This window comes from Schistocerca piceifrons, chromosome 8 (genome assembly GCF_021461385.2).
Source record: "Schistocerca piceifrons isolate TAMUIC-IGC-003096 chromosome 8, iqSchPice1.1, whole genome shotgun sequence".
Taxonomy (NCBI): domain Eukaryota; kingdom Metazoa; phylum Arthropoda; class Insecta; order Orthoptera; family Acrididae; genus Schistocerca; species Schistocerca piceifrons.
In genome coordinates this window covers 242,531,589-242,554,896 of record NC_060145.1, presented here as the reverse complement: position 1 = coordinate 242,554,896, position 23,308 = coordinate 242,531,589, and the positions used below count along the sequence as shown (strand labels likewise).

General features: G+C 44.5%; 1 protein-coding gene across 1 annotated transcript; it reads left to right on the top strand.

Annotated features, from left to right (window-relative positions):
- The first annotated feature begins 3,508 nt into the window (after positions 1–3,508).
- Positions 3,509–22,230, top strand: LOC124711685 (endocuticle structural protein SgAbd-6). The gene is made up of 3 exons (XM_047241883.1): positions 3,509–3,621; positions 11,968–12,083; positions 21,817–22,230. Exons 1-3 carry the CDS (start codon positions 3,613–3,615, stop codon positions 21,992–21,994), a joined length of 303 nt encoding a protein of 100 aa, XP_047097839.1. The 5' UTR covers positions 3,509–3,612; the 3' UTR covers positions 21,995–22,230.
- The last annotated feature ends 1,078 nt before the right edge of the window (positions 22,231–23,308 follow it).

Below are 23,308 nucleotides of genomic sequence, written 5' to 3'. Positions count from 1 at the left end.
GAAGAATGCTATATTATTACAGCAGAAACCATGTCCAAGGTTTAAAATAAACATAATTTAGTGCAACTGTCGGCTGCTTTCATCCGAGACAAATTTTTTTAATGTATTTCGGCAGAAATAGAAGGAACTTCAGGCGTGCCCCAGGAACTGTATAGGAGCTCTTGTTCATATTGCATATTAAGGACCTAGCAGAAAATGATAATAGTGGCCTTATATTTTCTCAGATTGCACAATTCTCTGTAATTAAATATTAGCTGAAAAAATATCCAGACAGATATTGGTAAGATTTCGAAGTGGTATTAAGATTGGCATTGTGCTTTTAAGTGTAAAGAAATGTAGAACTGTGCACTTAACAAAACATAGGAAAATAGTATCCTGTGAGCAAAATATCCTTGAGTCACAAATGGAATCGCTGAAACATGTACCTGAGTGTAACAGTTTATGGGGATACGGAACCTTACGATGACAAAATTTCTGACGTAGCTAATACAAGAGGCACACTGCCGTTCATTGGAAGGATAATGGGAAAATGCAGCCTATAAAGGAGATTGGTTATAAAACTTTTGAGCGAAGAATACTGTTCACGTGTCGAAATAAGGTTAATGGGGAATTTGAACGTGCACAAATGGTCACAGGTTTGTTTGACCCACGAGACAGCGTTACGGTGATGAAAAAACTTGCACTGGAAAAAAATTGCAGATAGACATCGACTACACCTACTTACAGAGTTTCAAAAACCAACATCTGTATCTACATTTTCATAGATACTCCGCAAGCCACCGTACGGTACGTCGCGGAGGGGACCCTGCACCACAACTAGTCGCCCCCTTTCCTTTTCCACTCACAAATAGAGCGAGGGGAAAACGACTATCTACATGCCACTGTGTGAGCCCTAATTTCTCGCATCTTATCTTCATGGTCCCTATGCGCAATGTATGTTTGCGGCATTAGAATCGTTCGGCAGTCGGCTTCGAATTTCGATTGTCTAAATTTTCTCAGTAGTGTTTCTCGAAAAGAATGCCGCCTTCCCTCCAGGGATTCCCATTTGAGTTCCCGAAGCATCCCCATAAGACTACGTGTTGTTCAAACCTACCGACAACAGATCTAGCAACCTGCCTCTGAATTGCTACGATGTCTTCGTTCAATCTGACCTGGTATGGATCCCAAACACTCGAACAGTACTCAAGAATAGTTTGCACCAGTGTCCTACATGCGGTCTTTTTTGTAGGTGAACCATTATTTTCTCAAATTGTCCCAATAACCGAAGTAGACCATTCGCCTTCCCTGCCAAAATTCTCATATGCTCTTTCCATTTCATATCGCTTTGCAACGTTACGCCCAGATATTTAAACGACTTGATAGTGCCAAGCAGGACCTAGTAATACCTTAACCGAACATTACAGGTTTGATCTTCCTGCTCATCCGCGTTAAGATACATTCTTCTACGGCAGGTTGCTGACCACCAGGTCTGCCAAATCATTTATGTATATTGATAACAAGAGCAGTCCTATCATACTTACCTGGAGCATTCCTGACGAAACCCTTGTATCTGACCGAGCGAGGTGGCGCAGTGGTTAGCACACTGGACTCGCATTCGGGAGGACGACGGTTCAATCCCGCGTGGGCCATCCTGATTTAGGTTTTCCGTGATTTCCCTAAATCGCTCCAGGCAAATGCCGGGATGGTTCCTTTGAAAGGGTACGGCCAACTTCCTTCCCCGTCCTTCCCTAATCCGATGAGACCGATGACCCTGCTGTTTGGTCTCTTCCCCCAAACAACCCAACCAACCCAACCTTGTATCTGCTGAACACTCGCCGTCGAGGACAACATACTGGGTTCTATTATTTTTCTAGTTTTGGAGCTACTCACATATCAGTGAAATTATTCCATATGCTCGTACCCGCGTTGACAGCCTGCAAAGGACCACCGTGTCAAATGCTTTCCGGAAATCTGCGTAGAAATGTGGAATCTTCCCATAGCCCTTCATCCACAGTTAGCAGCATATCGTGTGAGGAAAGGACAAGCTGATTTTCGAACGAGTCATGCTTTCTAAAACCATGCTGATTCGTGAACTTTTCAGCCTCAAGAGGGTTTCTTATATTCGAACTGAGAATATGTTCAAGGATTCTGTAGCAAAACAAAGTTACTGATATTGGTTTGTAATTTTGCAGGTCCGTTATTTTGACCTACTTATATAATGCAGTCACCTGTGCTTTCTTCCAGTCGTGTGGGACTTTGTGCTGGGAGAGAGATTCACGATAAATGCAAGCTAGGTAAGAGGCCAGCGCCGTAGAGTACTCTTTGTAAAACCGAATTGGGATTCCATCCGGACTGGTGATTTGTTTGCTTTGAAATATTTCCGTTGTTTCTCTACGTCAGGGATACTTATTATCATGTCGTCCATACAGCAGTCTGTCCGATGATCAAATGACTTTATGTTTGCACGGTTCTCCTGTGTGAACGATTTGTTGAACGTGAAATTTAAAACTTCGGCTTTCGTTTTCCTATCTCCAACTACCACTCAGAATGGCCAACAGGGGACTGAATGGAAGCCTTAGATCCACTTTGCCATTTTGCATAGGGCCAAGGAGTCTGTGAAATTGTTTCAACACCCTAGACATCATTACAGTAGGGACCGCGAAGACAAGATCAGAGTAATTACAGAGTACAAGGGGACCTTTAAACTATCATTCTTTGCACTGTAGTGAGCGAGGTGGCGCAGTAGTTAGCACACTGGACTCTCATTCGGGAGGACGACAGTTTAAATCCACCTCCAGCCATCCGGATTTAAGTATTACGTGATTTACCTACATCACTCCAGACAAATACCGGGGCGGTTTCTTTGAAAAAGCCACAGCTGATTTTCTTCCCGATCATTTCTTAATCAGAGCTTGTGCTCCGCCTCTAACGACCGCACTGTCGACGGGACATTAAACCCTAATCTTTCTCTCTTGTTCTACCCTTCCACGGCCCACACACAATTGTGGCGGGAAGAAACCCTAATACGTGTTACAATGCTATGTAACCTCTGCCGTGCACTTTACAGTGTTTTCCTGAGAATGTACATAGAAAGTCTGCATTGCTGGAAGACACGGTTATTGAACAACTCACTGCAAAGTCATTCAGTTCTTCAAAGAAATACTTCAGTACCACCCACAGAGTTCTTTAGAACCACCGCACATTGCGATACTTCAGATTCACCTGTTGACATGAAAAGGCTGCAGCCACGAATTGCCACGGCGGACTGCTTTACAGCCAGGGCGTCCTTCGCGGTTCACCTATCCCACGCCGCGAGCGTAGTCCTGTCCGGAGCGTAACTCAGCGGCAGATGCGTGCGGATCTCGGAGAAAAAGTGGACAACATTCTAAAAGTGTCAGCTTTAAGGCCCAGGCCCTGATTCACGGCGGAGGCGGTCGCGCACTGTTATGGGATGGGTCGGGCCCTGGTGGAAGGGGAATGTCGCGGCTCCGGGCGCGACGGGACAGGAAGACGATCCTGGTGGGGTCGCCAGACCGCCCGCTATATAAACCTTGCTGTACGGGGTACCGTCACACTTCTGCACTCTGCAAACTGACTCGTCTGCTACACAGCTCTCCCCAGCCAACAGCCAACATGAAGCTGGTGAGTTCCAAGTCTTTTATTACCTATTTAGAGCAAAGAAAGTGCCTTTTGACCTTCAACTGTACTAAGGGAGGAAAACTCATGATAATTAAGTTTTGCAGTAGGTCTAACTTTGTTATACTCCAGATATTGTGCTTTCTTCATCGAGATCTGACCATAACATCTCGTTACCACTCACTGAAGATAATTTTTCATCGTCAGGTACTGTGATTTCCTCACTTCACAGTCCTAGGTCCCATCTGGATACCACTTACTAAAGTTAAATTTGTACCACAGTTGGCGTAATATCGATGTACTTCAGATACTGTGCTTTCCTCACCACAATCCTACTACGTCCCACCTGGTTCCTGCTTGCTAAATATAATTTTGGATCGCAGTTGATCTAACAAAGTTACACTTCCGACTGCATTTTCCTCACCTCCAAATTTCTTTGCCCCAACTGGTTACCACTTTCGGAAGGTAACTTTAGAGCTCTGTTGTCCTAATATAAATATAGGCAGTATTCTTTCTTAACTTCAGTCTTACTAGATCCCGTCTAATTAACACTTATTGAACATCGAAATCAGGAAATCTTCGTCGCTAAAGACCACAGTGCTACGACACTTACTGTTGGTGCAACGCTCTCGCTGTTCTCTAACCTAAGAACGGGGTAGCCTAACCAGTTCTAAGGAGAGATTAACGTAGAAACCGCACCAGAGTAATTATTCTCCATTGACAGAAGAGTTAGAATAAAGTTCTACACCTAACTGGAGACCAAATTCTGTACCTATGGATAGAAAACGATGCATTATCTTACTTGTGGGCCCAGAAACCTTTCTTTTTTCTGTTGTCTGCTGATCGATATACGCATACGAGTATTTCATCGTTTTCTTTAAACGGTGCATACACTTTCAGCGAAGCCTCTTCCTGTCAGCATTAAAACTCCACAATGTTTAATTTTTTGGTTGAAACTAGAGCATTTGGTAACAGCGATAAGTGAATCGTAGCTTATTTTTCCTTCACGTGGCCCCAGTGTAAGAATCGTCTGGTTGATTTGATACTGCATTATTCACTTTCCTTCGAATGTTCCTATTATTGTCTAACCATCTCATTTTCATGTGTACAAAGAAAATTTAAATGCGACATTTCTTCTCTCGACAGTAGGTTAAAATAGTTGCTAATGGACGAAGTTATCAGGTTAATGAAAATAACGCCACTGGATATGCGGAATATGATATGACTGCCTCACATTTCCATAGGAAATGATTCCATGATCAGCAAAATCTCTCACTAGTAAATGTATATCTTTGTCAGCTGTAGTAAACAGGTTTACCATTTCACAACCGTCTATCTCATCCGAACCTACTAGCGAGATTGTGCCAGATCCAGTAGTATCTGATTCGAATACTGTCATGCGAAGGCGTAACCATCACCTGCAACCAGCCGGCAATTTGATCACACATAAACTCAGCGCAATGCTTCGAATTCTGAGATGTCACTATTTGTGGTGATCTGAACGTCCTTTCCGTCTTTCATCGTCTTGAAAAACTCAACCACACACGGGCTCTGACGTACATGAAATAGTTACACACAAGGCTCAACCACTCCCATTTTGAAATGGGAGACTCCCATATGGATGGGAATAGAACACACTTTCCTGTTTAGACAGGCGAACAGTTATAGCAATGGCATTCACAGGAACTGCTCGAATGTGCGTCCATTGGCCTGTATCCACGCAGTACAGCATCGGACCTTTGACTGCCGTGTCCGTTCGAAGATGCCTTGCATGTCCGCTGTGGTACCAGCAGTGACGGCAACTCTAGCGACGTTATCTTCTGTCCTCATTACGGTTTCAGACGCCTGCTGCTTCATATGTTTCACAGAGGAAGAAATCCACCCATGTAAGGTCAGCTGACGTGGATGGCTAAGCTACAGAGCCACCTCGGTTGGTTCATCGATTTCCGAAGACGGTTCTCTGATGATTCCTAACACCGCGGCTAAACTGAGCTGGCGTCCTGTCATGTTACAAGTACACCCTATGCCTAACATTCAGAAGTACAACCTCCAGCAGTTCTCGCAACACTCGTTCCATGAAACTGAGATGTCTCTGTCTGTGGAAGAAAGAATGTGTGGTCCAGTCAACCTAGCACCAAGAGCACCGGCACACACATTAACACCGAATCGCTGTTAATGAACACCAGGTCGAGTGCCACATGAATTCAGATGTGTCCAAACATTTCAACTCTGGATAGTAGGATATCACTACACATATCCTGTCAGCGGCTCTAAGACAACTGCTTAGGTCAGAGCTGCTTGCAAAATGCTCCCTTACGTCGCATGCTGAAGTCAGATACTATGTGTTCCTCTTCGAAATATATTTGTTTTGACGTTCCCTACCTTCTGTACTAATTTCAACGAATAGTTTTGAAATACACGCTTCGAATCGTACATTTATCATAGCTAATCGATGAAATTTTATTTGTAATAAAGCATTTAGATATATAATTAACAAACGATGAACGTGAAAATTATCCACTAAAACTGAATCTGTTGACAACGCCGATTTTGCGTCTTCCCTACACAACAAATACGAGAGGAAACTAGCGGTTAGATGTAAGTGGGTGTACTTCATGCTGAACTGTAATGAAAGACTACAGACACAAGGACTGAACCTCGGCAACATTTATTTGTTGGTAACTGTTTGTTCCAAATGATCACTTCCAAGTTCTGCATGTAGTCACTGCGAATAGAGAAATTCCTTGTTGTAGGTAGCCGTCGTTAGTCTAGTATACTGGCCGCTAAGATTATAAATACTGTAGTCTGAACTAAGGGTCATTTTGCGAGTATATATTTATGCAGCTTGAAGCATCTGTTTAGTGCAAAAGGAAACAGATAGAGACTCCACTAAGCACGGAAAGCCTGTCGTAGAACGTTAAAGGAAAACGTTGATGTGTAAGAAATAGATGCTTCTGTGCTGCTTCCAAGTTTGACAGCACACTGAGTACCAAAATAAGTGTGGGCAGATGATATAGGGAGGTACTAAACTCTCTAGCAGATAACGCTAACTGATTTGACATCTAATACTTTTGAATCAGTTCAATGGCTGTTAGATTTCATGAAAACAACTCTGATAACATTGCCTGAAACAAAAATATCAGATAAATGTGAAAACTTGTAGTTGACATGTCTCACAAGTTCATAAGATCTTGACGTGAAAAAATAATAAATATAAACATTGCAGGGTAGTGTGTTTCCAAAGGAGGCAAATGTACCAGAGAGGTGAATCTGACGGAATAAAGAAAAGAATGTCTTCACAGAACTTTTCGGGGCAGATAAACCATCTTATGATATCAAATCAATTGATCTCGAAAATGTAGAGAAATTTAGCAGAAGTACAAGTGAAATACCTATATATACGAATTGAGAGTAAGTACCGCAAGTTTCGCTACGTCGAAGAAACAATGAAGAGAATGAAACAACTACAAGTGAAACCGATAGAAATGCTAACCATAAGACTTCTTATCTAAAGTAAGGAATGGATAGACCATGTAGGACACACTTTAGACGGAACTGAGCTGAAATGATGAAGAATAACAGAAAACAGAAGGGGAAGTTGTTAATATCAAAACTGAGGAAGACGTAATAGGACATGCGAAATTAGTAAAGCAAAAACGTGGGAGGCCGATTTCTTACCACACAAAAAGTATTTAAATAATGTAGAGAGAGATAAAGTACAAAACGAAGAGGTATTACAAAGGACAGGAGGAGAAACAATTCTATGCAAAACCATAATTAGATTAAAATACATAAACTAATTTATTTCATGTATTTATTGCAGTGAACAGATTACCATATGAAACTTCCTGGCAGATTAAATAAGATTACCATATGATGCACGGCATAATAAAACCAGCCAAAGGAACAGTGACATAAACATAAAACAACTTCATTTAACGGTGAGAGTGAACTCACTCAGAAAGGCTTCTCCTAAGAGTTACGTTAAAATCGCAATCGCTTCTCCGACACACATTTTCTCAGCGTCAGTTTCCAATTTAACGACTCTTAATAACCGATAGGAGTCCCTGGTTACGAAACTTGGGGATAACGTTTACACCTCATTCACGACTCTCCACCCTACCAGACCGCACACTTTTCGTTGCTTCCACATTTTTTACCTACGCTTAAATGAAAGGTATGACCGCATCGACTTTCTAATTACGGTTTCGTTGCCGCCAATCTGTGGACACCTTTGTCCTGGCAGATGCAGACTTTGAAGGGAACGTGTAATCTTCAGTCGGTGTTCCAACTGAACTTAAAAACTGAAAATAAAAGGAAGTGTACTTCAAGCATACTTCTCCATTATGGTGACTCTAATACCACGGCTAACACAAAAACATTAACGTCATATAAGAACCAATGAGTGGAAGGAAGATGACATCCTCTCAGAACAAATAATAACTGTATTTCATTTACTGACTTTCTGCTGCAGGGTCTGACCCCTGCCAAAGGATCAGATGTATCTTATATTCTTTCTCTGTGTAATATCAATTTCACTTTAGTATCAAACGAGCTTCTGTTATTTTGAAATATGAGATTCTCCTACACTTGTTATCCTTATACTATTGGTACCGCTGGAAATTGCACATTTCACTCATTTCTTGTGCTTTTTTGTGTACGTTTGTTTCCTGGTTTTTCTTCCAGCTATTGCAAACCACTGCGGTGTGTGTACTGTAGGCTTACGTTGCTACAGTATTATGTACGACCCCATAAATAGTGGAATAAAATACACGCTTTAAACTTGTCTTCTGGGCTAAAAATCATTAAGGTTGGGCCGATGTTAAGATGTTTTGAAGTTACATGCGTAAGAAGATAGAATTAAATCCTCTTTCGGTCTGTTCACACGTCAAACGAGACCGCAAATCACTTTAACGCCAGTGTCTTTCGAGTGTGAAGTGATGCTGAGCTGATACTACATAGACAGGATTGCTATTTCAACTAGCTTTTCTTCCTTCTGGCCTAATAATCACGTTTGTCCTATTCCTCGGGCAATATCAAAGCCGTTGAAGCAACCTGCTTTATCTACATCGTTCTGCATCCGTTTAGAAAGAGAAATGTAAGTTCGTTCTGCCATCTAAGGTATTCTAGAACGTCGATTAAATAACGAATCAGTCATCTGCAGTTATGATCCAACATCTCGGTATGGCCGTCACGGAGATCTACAGAGTTACGAGTGAAATTTAGTCTTGTCTTACTGTTCCTTACCGAGTATATTGGCGATTTGATTGAGACACTGTTCTGTACTGGAGGAGCAGAATTTAAATCCCTGAACGGCAATTCCGACCTATGAGTACAGTGAATTTTGTAAAAAAGTGTCTTCGATTGATCCCTAGGATTGTCCCTTCAAAAGTCTACGGTCAACTCACTCGCACGTTTCAGTAAGTAGCAGAGTGCATTCTTTGTGAAGACAGGATAAAACTGTGTACCTGACAGGTAATCAAAAGCAGACCCTCCCCATTGGTGTACAATTCTGTCACCAGCTGAGCTGCCTTGCTAGACCTCACAGTTCAACTGAAAGTATCAGTCGGCATCAGGTACCTCTCTCCTCGTCGGAGAGTTCCTTGCGCAGGGCGGAGATTACTCACATCAAGGACATAGTGGAGAGTCACTTAATCGACTAATCCGAAGAGAAGAAAATAGTAACATAGAAACTGTTTAATCCAACATTTAAGTAGTATGTAGTAAATACGCCGATCTCATCCAGACACCATCAGTTACATCTACAGTAAGTACTAGAGTATTTCACAATGAAACACGTTTTAATAAAAATATGTCATGTAGAAATACATATAAATATACTCAGACTAGGTATAGTGCCTAAGGGGAACACAGATAAACATAAGTATTTAAGAGAAAGATGTGGCCCAAACTTTTGCCTGAAGTGATTTAGAAAAGCCATAGAAACCTTCGTGATGAGTGAAATGCTGAGTGCAGGGAGATGGGGAGACGTTCGTATTATGCACTACAGATCTTGAGTATCAGTTTCGTGTAAAGAACCGTTGTACTGTGATTGTATATTATAATGTGATAGAGATTTTTAGTAGATACTTTTTTCTTACCCACACTCTGAATTTTCTATGTAATCTTTCACTGTGTAGTATGCATTTTCGAAGAGGAATCTTTCGACAACCTTTCTGAATACATGTACTTATCTTTTTCGTCTTCTTGAGAAAACAGTTTTAATATTTTGCTCCGAGATACAAAACAGTGAGATCGTCCGAGCTGACTTGTCGCACGATCGTGTGTGAAACTGTGAGATATTGGTCTTTTCCCAGCTATGCAAGATAGATTGGCAAATGAACTCAATTGCTGCAGTGAGGGTGCCCAATTTCTTAAAAATTATTTCCGTACACTCTGCCCGAGCACTACAGTTAATCATTATTCTTACTGCTGTTTTACCTCTATGTTTTACACATTTGATCTCCAGAAATGTACCCTCTAGTTAACAACTGAATACACGGGGATAGTATGTCAGCACAATGCGCTGGTATCTGAGGAGTCGTGCGAAGAGTAAAGACGAGTCAGGCTTGCGTGGCGAGAAGAGACGTACAGTTCATAAGTGATGTCAACTTTTGCCATAATCTCACTGGACCAAATAAAAGTTGTCCCCTTAAAAAGAGCACTTTGGTGGTCTAGAACTGGTACGAGGTGCTCATGTGGCTTGTCGCCGCTGGTGTTAAGTCACTTCAGTGAAATAGTGTGCATGTACCCGTTGGCTGTATGGAATCAGCACTGTAAAATGAGTCGAGAGGGAGACGTGACAAAATGGCAGAAAGACGCTCTCGTTTCCAGAATGAAATTTTCATTCTCCAGCAGAGTTTGCGCTGATATGAAACTTTCTGACAGATTAAAACTGAATCTAGGAATGGTACTCTATCTCGGCACCTTTACCTTGCGCGGGCAAGTGCTCTACCAACAGAGCTACCCAGGCACGAGTAACGAGCCGTCCCCATAGTTTTGCTTTCGGCAGTACCAGGCAGGAGATGAGGTACTGTCGGAAGTCAAGCTGTGACGACGGTTCGGGAGTCATGCTTGGATGGCTAAATTGGTAGAGCATTTACCAGTGAAAGGTAAAGGTCCCGAGATCGAGCCTCTGCCCGACACACAGTTTTAATCTGCCAGCAAGTTTCAGGAGCTCTCTTGTTTGGACAAGCCTATGGTCACGTCGTGGATGAAGTTTCCAGATTTGTTAGTATATCAACGCAGACCGTCCATGTACGTAAAGCAATGGTGTCCACTCGCAACAGTGTTTCACGGCGTAAGAACAGTGGCAGTGTACGTATTCTAACCGATAACAACGGAAGGCGTCACGTCTTATCCATGACAATCTGCCTCAGACTCAACAAGACAGCTCCTGGATGTGAAAGCAGGTCTTTCTCAAACAAATTCCGAGCGAACATTGCAAAGAGGTCCACATGTAGCTTATATCTGCAGTCCTTTACCTGGCGAAAGGCATTGCTCATAGTCACACATACCACTTCGCGTCTTCACTGGGCCAGACCACGCAGAAACTGGACAGCAGGCAGCCGTACAATTTGGGCCGACGAGACCACGATTTCGCCTCTGTTTAAATGATGCAAGGTGCCGAATCCACCGATGGCCCAATGAAGCATTTATTGCACATCGTACGGTGGCTGTAGTTTAGGCCGCAGGTGATTCTGTAATGTTTTGGGGAGTATTTTTAGTATCATGACTTGGGTCCACTCATTCAGGTTACCGTGACAAGATGATAATGATGATGATGATATTTGGTTTGTGGGGCGCCCAACTACGGCCCACACAAATTCCCAATCTTTGCTCAGTCCAAACTCGCCACTCTAATGAATGACGTTGAAATGATGAGGACAACACAGTCACCCAGTCATCTCGAACCGTGGACAAGAGCCAAGGTGTTTATTTCAACAACCACGATAACCATGTGTCACCATTCGTTTCTACGTCTTGGTGATTGATGTGCTGTGGACGCTCCTGTCTTCCCACATAACAACAGTTGTATTTATCAGACTGCCCACGTACGTTCCTAGTTTGACGAACACTCAGGCACCATGTAGCAACTCTACTGGCCCAGTAAATGTCTGACCGTAATCCCCCGGAAAGCTTCGGGAGCTATTCTCAATACTGTGTAAAACTTAGTAATCAAGGTCCCCCAATTTGATAGTTCCACTAGATCTAATCATCAGTTATTATGTTCAACTAGATAAGACATACCGAGGCCGCTGAACTGAGGCCGTTATCAGACCCAGGAGCTGTGTTGTGTGGTATTTGGCGCCACATTCCGCCGCTGATTACCGTTGCCGCCCTGTGTTTCAGCTGCTCGTTGCCGCCGCCCTCATCGCCGTTGTCGCCGCCCGCCCCCAGAAGCCTGGTGAGGCCGTCATCCTAGAGCAGAGCATTGACAACGATGGACTCGGCCAGTACACCTTTGGGTGAGTACCTGTGAATCCGATTACCACGACTTATGCGAAACGTGGATAGCGATGGAGGGGAAACTGAGTGGGAGGGGTCCAAATACTCGGAAGCCGTTGACAGAATCTCACTACTGGCGGGGTAACTGGGATGGCATGTGGACATCTCTGCCAAATAACGAAAAGCTGACCGTGCAGACAAGAGGGAAAAGAAGTGCAGAAATTAATATTTCATTCACATCGAGATTATTACAGATGGAACCTCGGGTGCGACTGAACGACGGCGGAGGCAGAACCATCTGTGAGTTTGACGAACTAAAATACACACAATCGCCAGATGTGATTTATAAACCTGACTGACTGATGATTTCAATTGCTTGAACTCCAACCACCTTGCCTGCCGGTGTGGCCGAGCGGTTCTAGGCGCTTCAGTCTGGAACCGTGCTACCGTTGTGGTCGCAGGTTCGAGGCCTGCCTCGGGCATGAATGTGTGTGACGTCCTTAGGTTAGTTAGGTTTAAGTAGTTCTAAGTTCTAGGGGACTGATGACCTCAGATGTTATGTCCCATAGTGCTCAGAGCCATTTGAACATCCACCCTTCTTAAATTTGAGCCCTGTGTCTCAAGTAGTAAAACAGATCGCCTGGTAGCATGTAAAGTACACATGAGGAGCTGCAGAGGACTTTCTAACGTTATGAATCCTTGTTCGCTGTGGAAAACGATACGCTGCAACTATGGGCTCTTCTATGCGGTTATTGCAAAATGAACGGTGGAAAATTGACTAAAGAACATAAGGGCAACATTGGAAAGAGGAACAACAGATTGATCAACTGCTGCGGAAAAGCCTTTGCAGCCAAGATACCGTCAGACCAATTTACATGACTAGGTCCTTCCACAGTGGGGCGACCACAACAGCGCATCCAACAGCCACTTGTGTTCGATTTCGTAAACACATGACGTCACACCTCTGCGTGGCAGCACAGGGAAATGAAATCTTACTTCAGTCAACAGTGAGACAACATGTCAATCCGATCTGCAAAGAAGCTACAACCCCCTTTGAACACGTACTCCACAAATGAGGATCAAACGTTGAGTTTCTCCAACAAATTCATTCGACCAAGGTATAAGTATGGCATATTCGGCCTGAAAGTTTATAAATGTGATTATGGAATTTAAAGAGTCGAAACATCTACTGTCAAAAATGGTTCAAATGGCTCTAAGCACAATGGGACTTAACATCTGAGGCCTTCAGTCCCCCACACTTAGAAGTACTTACACCTAACTAACCTAAGGACGTCACGCACATCCATGCCCGAGGCACGATTTGAACGTGCGACCGCAGCAGCCCCGTGGTTCTGGTTTGAAGCGCCTAGAACCGCTCGGCCACAGCGGCTGGCCATCTACTGTCACCAGGCTTTTGTTCATCACTCAAGAGAGAGTCTGTGAACCCCGTGTCCGCCTGCGTCTAGAGTAAATTTCCATGTGCAAGCGTGATAACGTTTCTAAATGTTTGCGTAGCCTGCAGCTGAGGCGGCACGTGGATAACAGCCCCGTATTTACCTCGTGGGATGTGAAAAACTGCCTAAAAGCTGGCCAGCTGGCCAGCTCACCGTCCCCATTGTTTTACTCCTGATGTAGGATGCGCTACGTTGTTGCCCGAGCAAGTTAAAGCGTCGAGTCCGTATAAAAGACGTGCATAATTGCCACGAATGGTAGAGCTCATCTTTCTGGTTTCAGGACATGGTCCGGCAACCCGTATGAAGTTATCGCAAATCATTCTGGATATCCATTCCCGACGAGATATTTCTTTTTTCAAATATGGAGGTCGTGTCTAAGTGTTTCGTCATTTTATAGAGAAAACAAAGGCAACAGTGTATCAATGCTAGCTTACATCGTAATCCTCCACCAAGAGTCTCCCAAACATTGAAGCATTTTTCATCATTATGAGGTCACAAACCTATCAGAATTCTATTAAAATGTCAGTAGTCGGCTGCAAAAAAGGCAAGAAGAGAAGAGACAACGGACAGAATTCGTGTGGGAGTACTCGTGAGTATTGCACAAGTGTTTACGATCCTCATGAAGTGGACCTACAGGAGGAGGTTGTCGGAAATGCGAGATGGCCTGTCTTGTAACCGGTCGGTTTAGTTCTTTCGAAAGTAGTGTTAAAGACATGTTCAGGCAACGTAAACAGAAACCTTAGTGAGAAAGGTGACGTTGTTCCCGCGAAAGGCTTTGCATAAATTTAGAGACAAGCTGATTCATAAAAGTTCTCAAACTGTTGTACTGCCACCGTAAAGGAAGACAAGAAAGGCGCGCCCAGGCGTGCAGAGACAGTCATTTGTCTCTTGCTATGTCCGTGAGTGGACCTGGAGATAAAACGAGTAATGATGATAAGACGTTCCCTCCGACACGCTACTAGCGCAAACATATAGACGCCGCCAGTTCTTGCGATACATTGACAGTGGAAATGACATAGCAATGTAGGGTAAAACCTACTTCGCATGTCAAAGTTAAGAGTTGTCGTTTAGCGAATTCGCGATCAGCTTTCTGTGCGGTAATTAACAACACGTCGGAAACATTTACCGATAATAGACATCGCAGTCTGAAGATGACGAGTAACTGTTTTATCAAAATTCTGCAAATTTTCAGCGATTCCGTGCGAAGTAAAGATCGGGGCGCCCAGCAACTTATAATCTGAAAAATAAAAAGGAAACCTCAAACTTGCTGGCAGATTAAAACTGTGTGCCGGACCGAGACTCGAACTCGGGACCTTTGCCTATCGCGGGCAAGTGCTCTACCATCTGAGCTACCCAAGCACGACTCCCGCCCCGTCCCCACAGCTTCACATCTGCCAGTACCTCGTCTCCTACCTTCCAAACTTTACAGAAGCTCTCCTGCGAACCTTGCAGATTTAGCACTCCTGAAAGAAAGGATATTGCGGAGACGTGGCTTAGCCACAGTCTGGGGGATGTTTCCAGAATGAGATTTTCACTCTGCAGCGGAGTGTGCGCTGATATGATATATTTCACATCAGCGCACACTCCGCTACGGAGTGGAAATCTCATTCTGAAAAAGGAAACCTGTGGAATCCAGGACAAGAACACCGAAGTTCATAAGCACATAGTGATGACGTATGGGCGAGTAGTGGAAATAATCTGCATAAAAATATAATCTTCAGTTGGACTGTACTCTTTTAACTGTACCGTCTATAAATCACCGTAGAGAATACCTCAGAAATCATAAGGTTAAACAGGGTGGACTGTTGTGACGTGAACAGCACAGCCTGGATTGTACTGACGAATCCATATCGACTTCTCTTCATCACTCAGCGCTGTCTCCAGCCACATTCTATTCTGTTGCTTTCACTGTGGAATTCTTAAAAAAGGCCAGTTGCTACGCAACCACTTTTTTTGGGTGAAGATCTGAAAACGATTACTTTTTTGCCTTATTTGAAGCGAAAGTTCTCACAAACTTCGAGCTTCACGCATATGGGAGGAGCGAACCAGAGTCTCTGTCTATATTCTTGATTAATATTTACCATCGGAAACATAATTACAGAAATAAGGTTCATTACAGATACTGCTAATGTGTAGGGTTATAACAGCAACCAGTAAAAATCATTTCTTTTCGATTGCTAGTCACCCAGAATTCGTCATACTACTCCTTCGTTAGAGGAAGGTCTGAAGCAGCTACTAATACCACATTAGTACAACAGCTTAGTATTCAGAATTACTGTCGTTTCCAGCACACAAAACAGCTAGACATTCTGAAAGCGACTGATGAATAGCCATGCTGTTCGCACTGCTTCCTGGAGTTGTTGAAGGGTTTGATGTAGAGGATCACTCTGCAAACATAACTATTCACACAAGTTCAATCTGATGTAGTTCGGGGGAATAGGGCAACTGGGTATACAGTGTACAATAAAAATGTATACGAACGAATTTCGAGTGGTTGTACTGGGTGTCTTGAGGAACAGTCTGAGGACAGGAACCCGTCTCTGGAAACGACACCCAACAACACCACGGAGCGTTGAAGTTATAGAGGCTAACGCCTGAGGATAGGCAGCCCCTTTGGCTGCAAATATGAGCTCAGTCGTCAACCTCTCTGCCGCTATCGCGCATATCGGTGCCTGCGCTGTTATTGTACATGTGCGGACGCATTCGGCACCACACGACATCCTGATTGCCTTCACTTCAATTGCATGCAATTCCGCATGTGTTCGTTCGGCGTATAGACACACGCTTGCTACTCAAAGAGATGCCCAGAAGCAGGCAGTGGTCTCTACACTTTCGACAGTCTGTACAATCGTTGAACGGCGGTTTCATAGATGCGTTCTTATGCTCAATTTGTTCCTCAAGACACCTTTTACGGCACCTTGTCTCACAGCACCTTGACGAGGTCGGCATATTTTTGTAACAGCTTCTTTTTCCCACATTTATCTACTCTGTGCATGGCTGTTCATCTCTGCATAACTACTCCCATACGCACTTACCTCCATTATCAAATTGACGATTCCTTTATGTCTCAAGATGTGCTCTATTAACGGATCCCTAATTTTAATTTAGTTGTGTCATAAATTTCTTGTCTCCCCAATTCCTTTTCCCTTGTATTAGATGTCACCAGCCAACCTTCAGCATTCTACTACCACAGCACATTTCAAAAGCTCATTTTTTTCTTTCTCCTTGTGTAAACTGTTCATCGTCCACATTTCCGCCCGCAGCTCGTGGTCTAGCGACTATCGTTGCTGCCTGTGGATCACGGGGCCCTGGGTTCGATTCCCGACCGGGTTGGGGATTTTTCTCTGCGCGGGGACCGGGTGTTGGTGTTGTCATCATCATCATCATCGTCATTCGTGACATTGGCTACATTGGATTGTGTAAAAAAATAGGAATGTGTAAAAATTGGGACTTTGTACTGGCGCTTATGACCACGCAGTTGAGCGCCACACAAACCAAACATCATCATCATCTTCCACATTTCCACTTCTGTATAAGGCTATACGCCAGACAATACCTTCAGAAACGACTTCCCAACATTTAATTTTATATTCAACTAGCCATCCCCCCCCCCCCCCCCTGTTTAATGCGTGAAGCGCTAACTAAAGCCAGACGTCTTGTTTGATGTAGCGGTATTATGTTGTATATACAAACCTGAATCATGAATGTCCGTCGGTTAATAGCAAACCGTATCAAAATCCCTACAGAAGTTTCTGAGGTTCTTCACGTACAGGCAGAAAAACGCGCCGGGAGCTACAAATCATGCAGTTAAAAATTACATACACAAACCTTCAGGGTGTATTAGTACGAGTAAAACCATGTCAAAATCACTATATCAGTTCCTGAGTTATGCGTTCACATACAGACAGAAAAAAGTGGCGCGGACTTTAACTTACACATATTTCTGTACATATTAGTTTCCTTTCTACAGTAACACTTTTCTTGCTATTGCTTGTTTGCCTTTTATATTCTTTATTTGTCGACTGTCGTCAGCTATTCCACATAGCAGGAAATAGTACTCATCAGATCAAACTACCAATTATCACAGCTGTCCAGTCTCAACATTTTCAATGAACTTCAACACTTTTTCGTCGATGCACCATCGTCAGCGGATGTAGATAACGAACACTGTTGGGATGGAAAAGACACAGTTGGCGTCACACGTACCATTCAGCGTTCCTCCGGACACGTAAACACTGTATTAATGTTACAGTTTTCGCACCATTCTACTCTTGGGGTGCGATGTAATGAAATGGATAGGACAGTGGCTTCATTCTCGGCAACGTGGTGGCTCAAGTCCCTGTCTGGTCATGTAGATTGAGGTATATCGTGGTTTCCGTAAATCCTGTAAGGAAAATGCTGGGACAGTCCTTTTCAAAAAGTTATGTCGATTTCGTTTTCCACCCCTCCCCAATCAGAGCGTGTTTTCCAACTCTAATAACCTCCTTATTTTTCAGCGAGAGCGGTTTTCTCCTCTCTCCGAATAATGCACCTCTTTTACGTATGAGTCCAGAGAGCGGAATGAGTACATACAACCTGTCTACGTTTAGCTATGTCGCCGACGCCATCAACCGACACACGTAATGAGCAGTGCGCAGGATATAAGGTTTGGTTGAGGTACTGGCAGTTCACCTTGAACGTACGGGGAACTTCCAAAAGTAAGCTACATGTTATTATGGCAGGCCAAGTTATTTTTATTGAGTGCTGCTTGATATTTCAAAGTGACGCAGATACACGACACTATTTTTGAACATAATCACGAAGCCTTCGTAAAAAATAGTCGGTACGTTCTACGAATGGTTCGACAACAGAAAACCGTTCCTTTGTCGGGGACCCTTTGGCGAAACACTGCGTAAACGTCCTCGTAGTTAGAAAATGTCTTTCTCGTCAGATGTTCTTTCAGCTTGCCGAAAAGATGGAATTCGCATAGTGCAGGATCTGACCTACCAGACTGTCATTACCCACGTCTCTGCGACCTTGGTCAAATAATGAGCACCATTTCACTATGGTAATGTCACATCGCATTTAGTCCATATCCTGACAGAATTCCGCGATGAATGTATGAGCAATTTAGAGGTTTTAGCCACAAGCATCGTACAGTCCCGTGAACTTGAACTTAGGGGTACGTTTCAAGCAGCCGCACCATTTCAATCGCACATTGTCAAGAGCCTGTTGTCTATACGGCAGCAGAATTATCTGCGGGGAACTCCGAACGTGCTCTCTGCTGAGACTGAACCGCTCTTCTTGGCCAATGGTCTGAGCGTGGAACGGCATGTGTTAAGTCTCCGCGTAAATAAAAGTAACGTGCCGCGTTTAAATAGGTGAAGAGATCCAGTACTGTTCGATGACGCTGTTGGTGGTAAATCAATGGAAGCAGTAACTGCCGTAAGATACATAGGAGCCGGCCGTTGTGGGCGAGCGGTTCTAGGCGCGTCAGTCCGGAACCGCGCTGCTGCTACGGTCGCAGGTTCGAATCCCGCCTCGGGCATGGATGTGTGTGCTGTCCTTAGGTTAGTTAGGTTTAAGTAGTTCTAAGTCTAGAGGACTGATGACCTCAGATGTTAAGTCCCATAGTGCTCAGAGCCATTTGATACATAGGAGTAACCATCCGGGATAACCTGAGCGGGGATGAGCACATAAAACAAATCGTAGGAAAAGTACATGCCTGGCTGAGATTCACTCGGAGGAATTAAATTCATCCACGAAAGAAGTGGATTCCAAAAACACTTGTTCGATTGAGTCTTGTGTACTTTTTATCAGTCTGGGACCTCTACAAATTAAGAGTAACAGAAGATACAGAGAAGATCCAAAGAAAAGCGATGCCAGGGGATAGTTTGCTCCGTGCGACAGCGTTGCGGAGATGATAAACGAACTTCAGTGGCAGACACTACAAGAGAAGCGTTATGCGTAAAGTAGATTTTTACTGCTGAGAGCGAACTCCAAGAGGAGTCCAGCAACTTCTCTCTTCCTCGTACGTCCACGACGAGAAATTAGAGCTTATATATGGAGCTACACTACTGACCATTAAAATGGCTACACCAGGAAGAAATCCAGATGATAAACGGGTATTCATTGGACAAATATTACTAGAACTGACATGTGATTACATTTCACGCAATTTGGGTGCATAGATGCTGAGAAACCAGTACCCAGAACAACCACCTCTGGCCGTAATAACGGCATTAATACGCCGGGGCATTGAGTCAAACAGAGCTTGGACGGCGTGTACAGGTACAGCTGCCCATGCAGCTTCAACGCGATACCATAGTTCATCAAGAGTAGTGACTGGCCTATTGCGACGAGCCAGTTGCTCGGCCACCATTGACAAGACGTTTTCAATTGGTGAGAGATTTGGAGAATGTGCTGGCCAGGGCAGCAGTCGAACATTTTCTGTATCCAGAAAGGCCCGTACAGGATCTGCAACATACGGTCGTGCATTATCCTGCTGAAATGTATGGTTTCGCAGCAATCCAATGTAGGGTAGAGCCACGGGTCGTAACACATCTGAAATGTAACGTCCGTTGTTCGAAGTGCCGTCAATGCGAACAAGAGGTGACCGAGACGTGTAACCAATGGTTTTACTGCTGAGAGCGAACTCCAAGAGGAGTCCAGCAACTTCTCTCTTCCTCGTACGTCCACGACGAGAAATTAGAGCTTATATATGGAGCTACACTACTGACCATTAAAATGGCTACACCAGGAAGAAATCCAGATGATAAACGGGTATTCATTGGACAAATATTACTAGAACTGACATGTGATTACATTTTCACGCAATTTGGGTGCATAGATGCTGAGAAACCAGTACCCAGAACAACCACCTCTGGCCGTAATAACGGCATTAATACGCCGGGGCATTGAGTCAAACAGAGCTTGGACGGCGTGTACAGGTACAGCTGCCCATGCAGCTTCAACGCGATACCATAGTTCATCAAGAGTAGTGACTGGCCTATTGCGACGAGCCAGTTGCTCGGCCACCATTGACAAGACGTTTTCAATTGGTGAGAGATTTGGAGAATGTGCTGGCCAGGGCAGCAGTCGAACATTTTCTGTATCCAGAAAGGCCCGTACAGGATCTGCAACTTGCGGTCGTGCATTATCCTGCTGAAATGTATGGTTTCGCAGCAATCCAATGTAGGGTAGAGCCACGGGTCGTAACACATCTGAAATGTAACGTCCGTTGTTCGAAGTGCCGTCAATGCGAACAAGAGATGACCGAGACGTGTAACCAATGGCACACCATACCATCACGCCGGGTGATACGCCAGTATGGCGATGACGAATACACGCTTCCAATGTGCGTTCACCGCGATGTCGCCAAACACGGATGCGACCATCATGATGCTGTAAACAGAACCTGCATTCATCCGAAAAAATGACGTTTTGCCATTCCTGCACCCAGGTTCGTGACTGAGTACACCATCGCAGGCGCTCCTGCCTGTGATGCAGCGTCAAGGGTAACCGCAGCCATGGTCTCCGAGCTGATAGTCCATGCGGCTACAAATGTCGTCGAACTGTTCGTGCAGATAGTTGTTGTCTTGCAAACGTCCCCATCTGTTGACTCAGGGTTCGAGACGTGGCTGCACGATCCGTTACAGCCATGCGGATAAGATGCCTGTCATCTCGACTGCTAGTGATACGAGGCCGTTGGGATCCAGCACGGCGTTCCGTATTACCCTCCTGAACCCACCGATTCCGACTGCTAACAGTCATTGGATCTCGACCAACGCGAGCAGCAACGTCGCGATACGATAAACCGCAATCGCGATTGGCTACAATCCGACCTTTATCAAATTCGGAAACGTGATGGTACGCATTTCTCCTTCTTACACGAGGCATCACACCTCAGGCAACGCCGGTCAACTGATGTTTGTGTATGAGAAATCGTTTGGAAACTTTCCTCATGTCAGTACGTTGTAGGTGTCGACACCGGCGCCAAGCTTGTGTGAATGCTCTGAAAAGCTGATCATTTGCATATCACAGCATCTTCTTCCTGTCGGTTAAATTTCGCGTTTGTAGCACGTCATCTTCGTGGTGTAGCAATTTTAATGTGCAGTAGTGTATATCGACAGTCATTCTTCCCTTGCGTCATTCGTGAATGGAACTGGAAAAAGACGGTGGTGCCAGAAGTATCCTCCGCCAAGCACCATCTAAGGTGGCTTACGACGTAGTGGTGTGGGTACGTCATGCCTAGGAAATAGTCGTACTGATGTGGCCCTACAGGGTAGGTGATGAGACGGCTTTCTCTGCTGTGCCGCAGGTTCAAGACGAGCGACGGGCTGATCCGGCAGGAGCAGGGAGTGGTGAAGAACCAGGGCACGGAGAACGAGGCGCTCGAGGTGCGCGGAACCATCACGTGGAAGGGCGCCGACGGCAAGGACTACAGCATCAACTTCATCGCCGACGAGAACGGCTTCCAGCCGCAGTACACGCAGTAGGCGCTCGCACCCTCCAGGCCACCAGACTGACCCGCCCACGACGACCGGCACCGCGGCGCTGGGGGGCGTGGTGGGCCGAGGGGGCGACCGCCGCGGGGAGCTGCCGACAGAGTTCCTTCCATCTCGCACGACGAGGGGCTGCCAGCAATCTCATCTAACCCTCCATCTTCTTCTCTCTCTTCTACCCTAAACTGTACATAATTGTTCAAAGTGTCAATAAAAGTGATTATCAGTTACATTTTTCTTCATATTTATCAGTGGTCGTCAGCAAACCACCAGTAAACCCCTACCCTCTACTTTAAAGAATCGATCCCCCACATATAAAATGTCCTGTCTCCATAACTTTGTAGATACGTATGGGTGCTATCTCCAAAATGCGTTGCGGATGGAGTTAGTAGTAAAGAAATAATAAATTGAAATGTAGTAAGCGAGAAACATTTGCCCTTTCATCATTGCGTGGTGCGATCCAGAGAGAATGGTTCTTAAAGGTTTGAAAGTATGTGTAAGATTTGTTGGAAGTCTCTAAATGCTCTCATTCTCAAATACTGGGCGAATATAGTCTGGGTAATTTTCGATCCGTGAGTTACGCTCTCACAAGACATATATGCTGAGAGAAAAAAAAAACGTAACATCAATAAGTATCTGATGTTCAGTAATGAAATTTCGGGATTTCGGGAATACATTTGTCTAGGTGAAATATGTAAATGATTAACATTGCAAGGACACGGGTTAGTTTAAGGGCGAGATAAGCCATTGAAAATGTGAAATACTGGTACACTAATAAGTGGTGTTGCCACCACAATTTTGGGTTAAAGAGTGCAAAAGTGCATGTATTTTGTTGTACAGGTGACGGCTGACAGTTTCTGGGATGGAGTTCAAAAAATGGTTCAAATGGCTCTGAGCACTATGCGACTTAACTTCTGAGGTCATCAGTCGCCTATAACTTAGAACTAATTAAACCTAACTAACCTAAGGACATCACACACATCCATGCCCGAGGCAGGATTCGAACCTGCGACCGCAGCGGCCGCTCGGTTCCAGACCGTAGTGCCTAGAACCGCACGGCCACTCCAGCTGGCAGGGATGGAGTTCTATGCCTGTTCAATTGGTGCGTCAACAAAGGCACGGGTAATGCTGTTGTGTTAATGACGTTCTAGTGGTCCAATGATGTTTCACTTGCTTTCGATTGGAGATAGAGCTGATGTTCAAGCAGGGCAAGGTAACATGTCGACACACTGCTGTACACGTTGGGTTACAACAGCGGTGCGTGGACGTGCGTTATCCTGTTGGAAAACACCCCCCTGGAGTGCCTTT

Coding starts and splice junctions, on each gene's coding strand:
- LOC124711685 (XM_047241883.1), top strand. Junction 12,084..21,816: donor CTCGGCCAGTACACCTTTGG/GTGAGTACCTGT, acceptor GCTGTGCCGCAG/GTTCAAGACGAGCGACGGGC.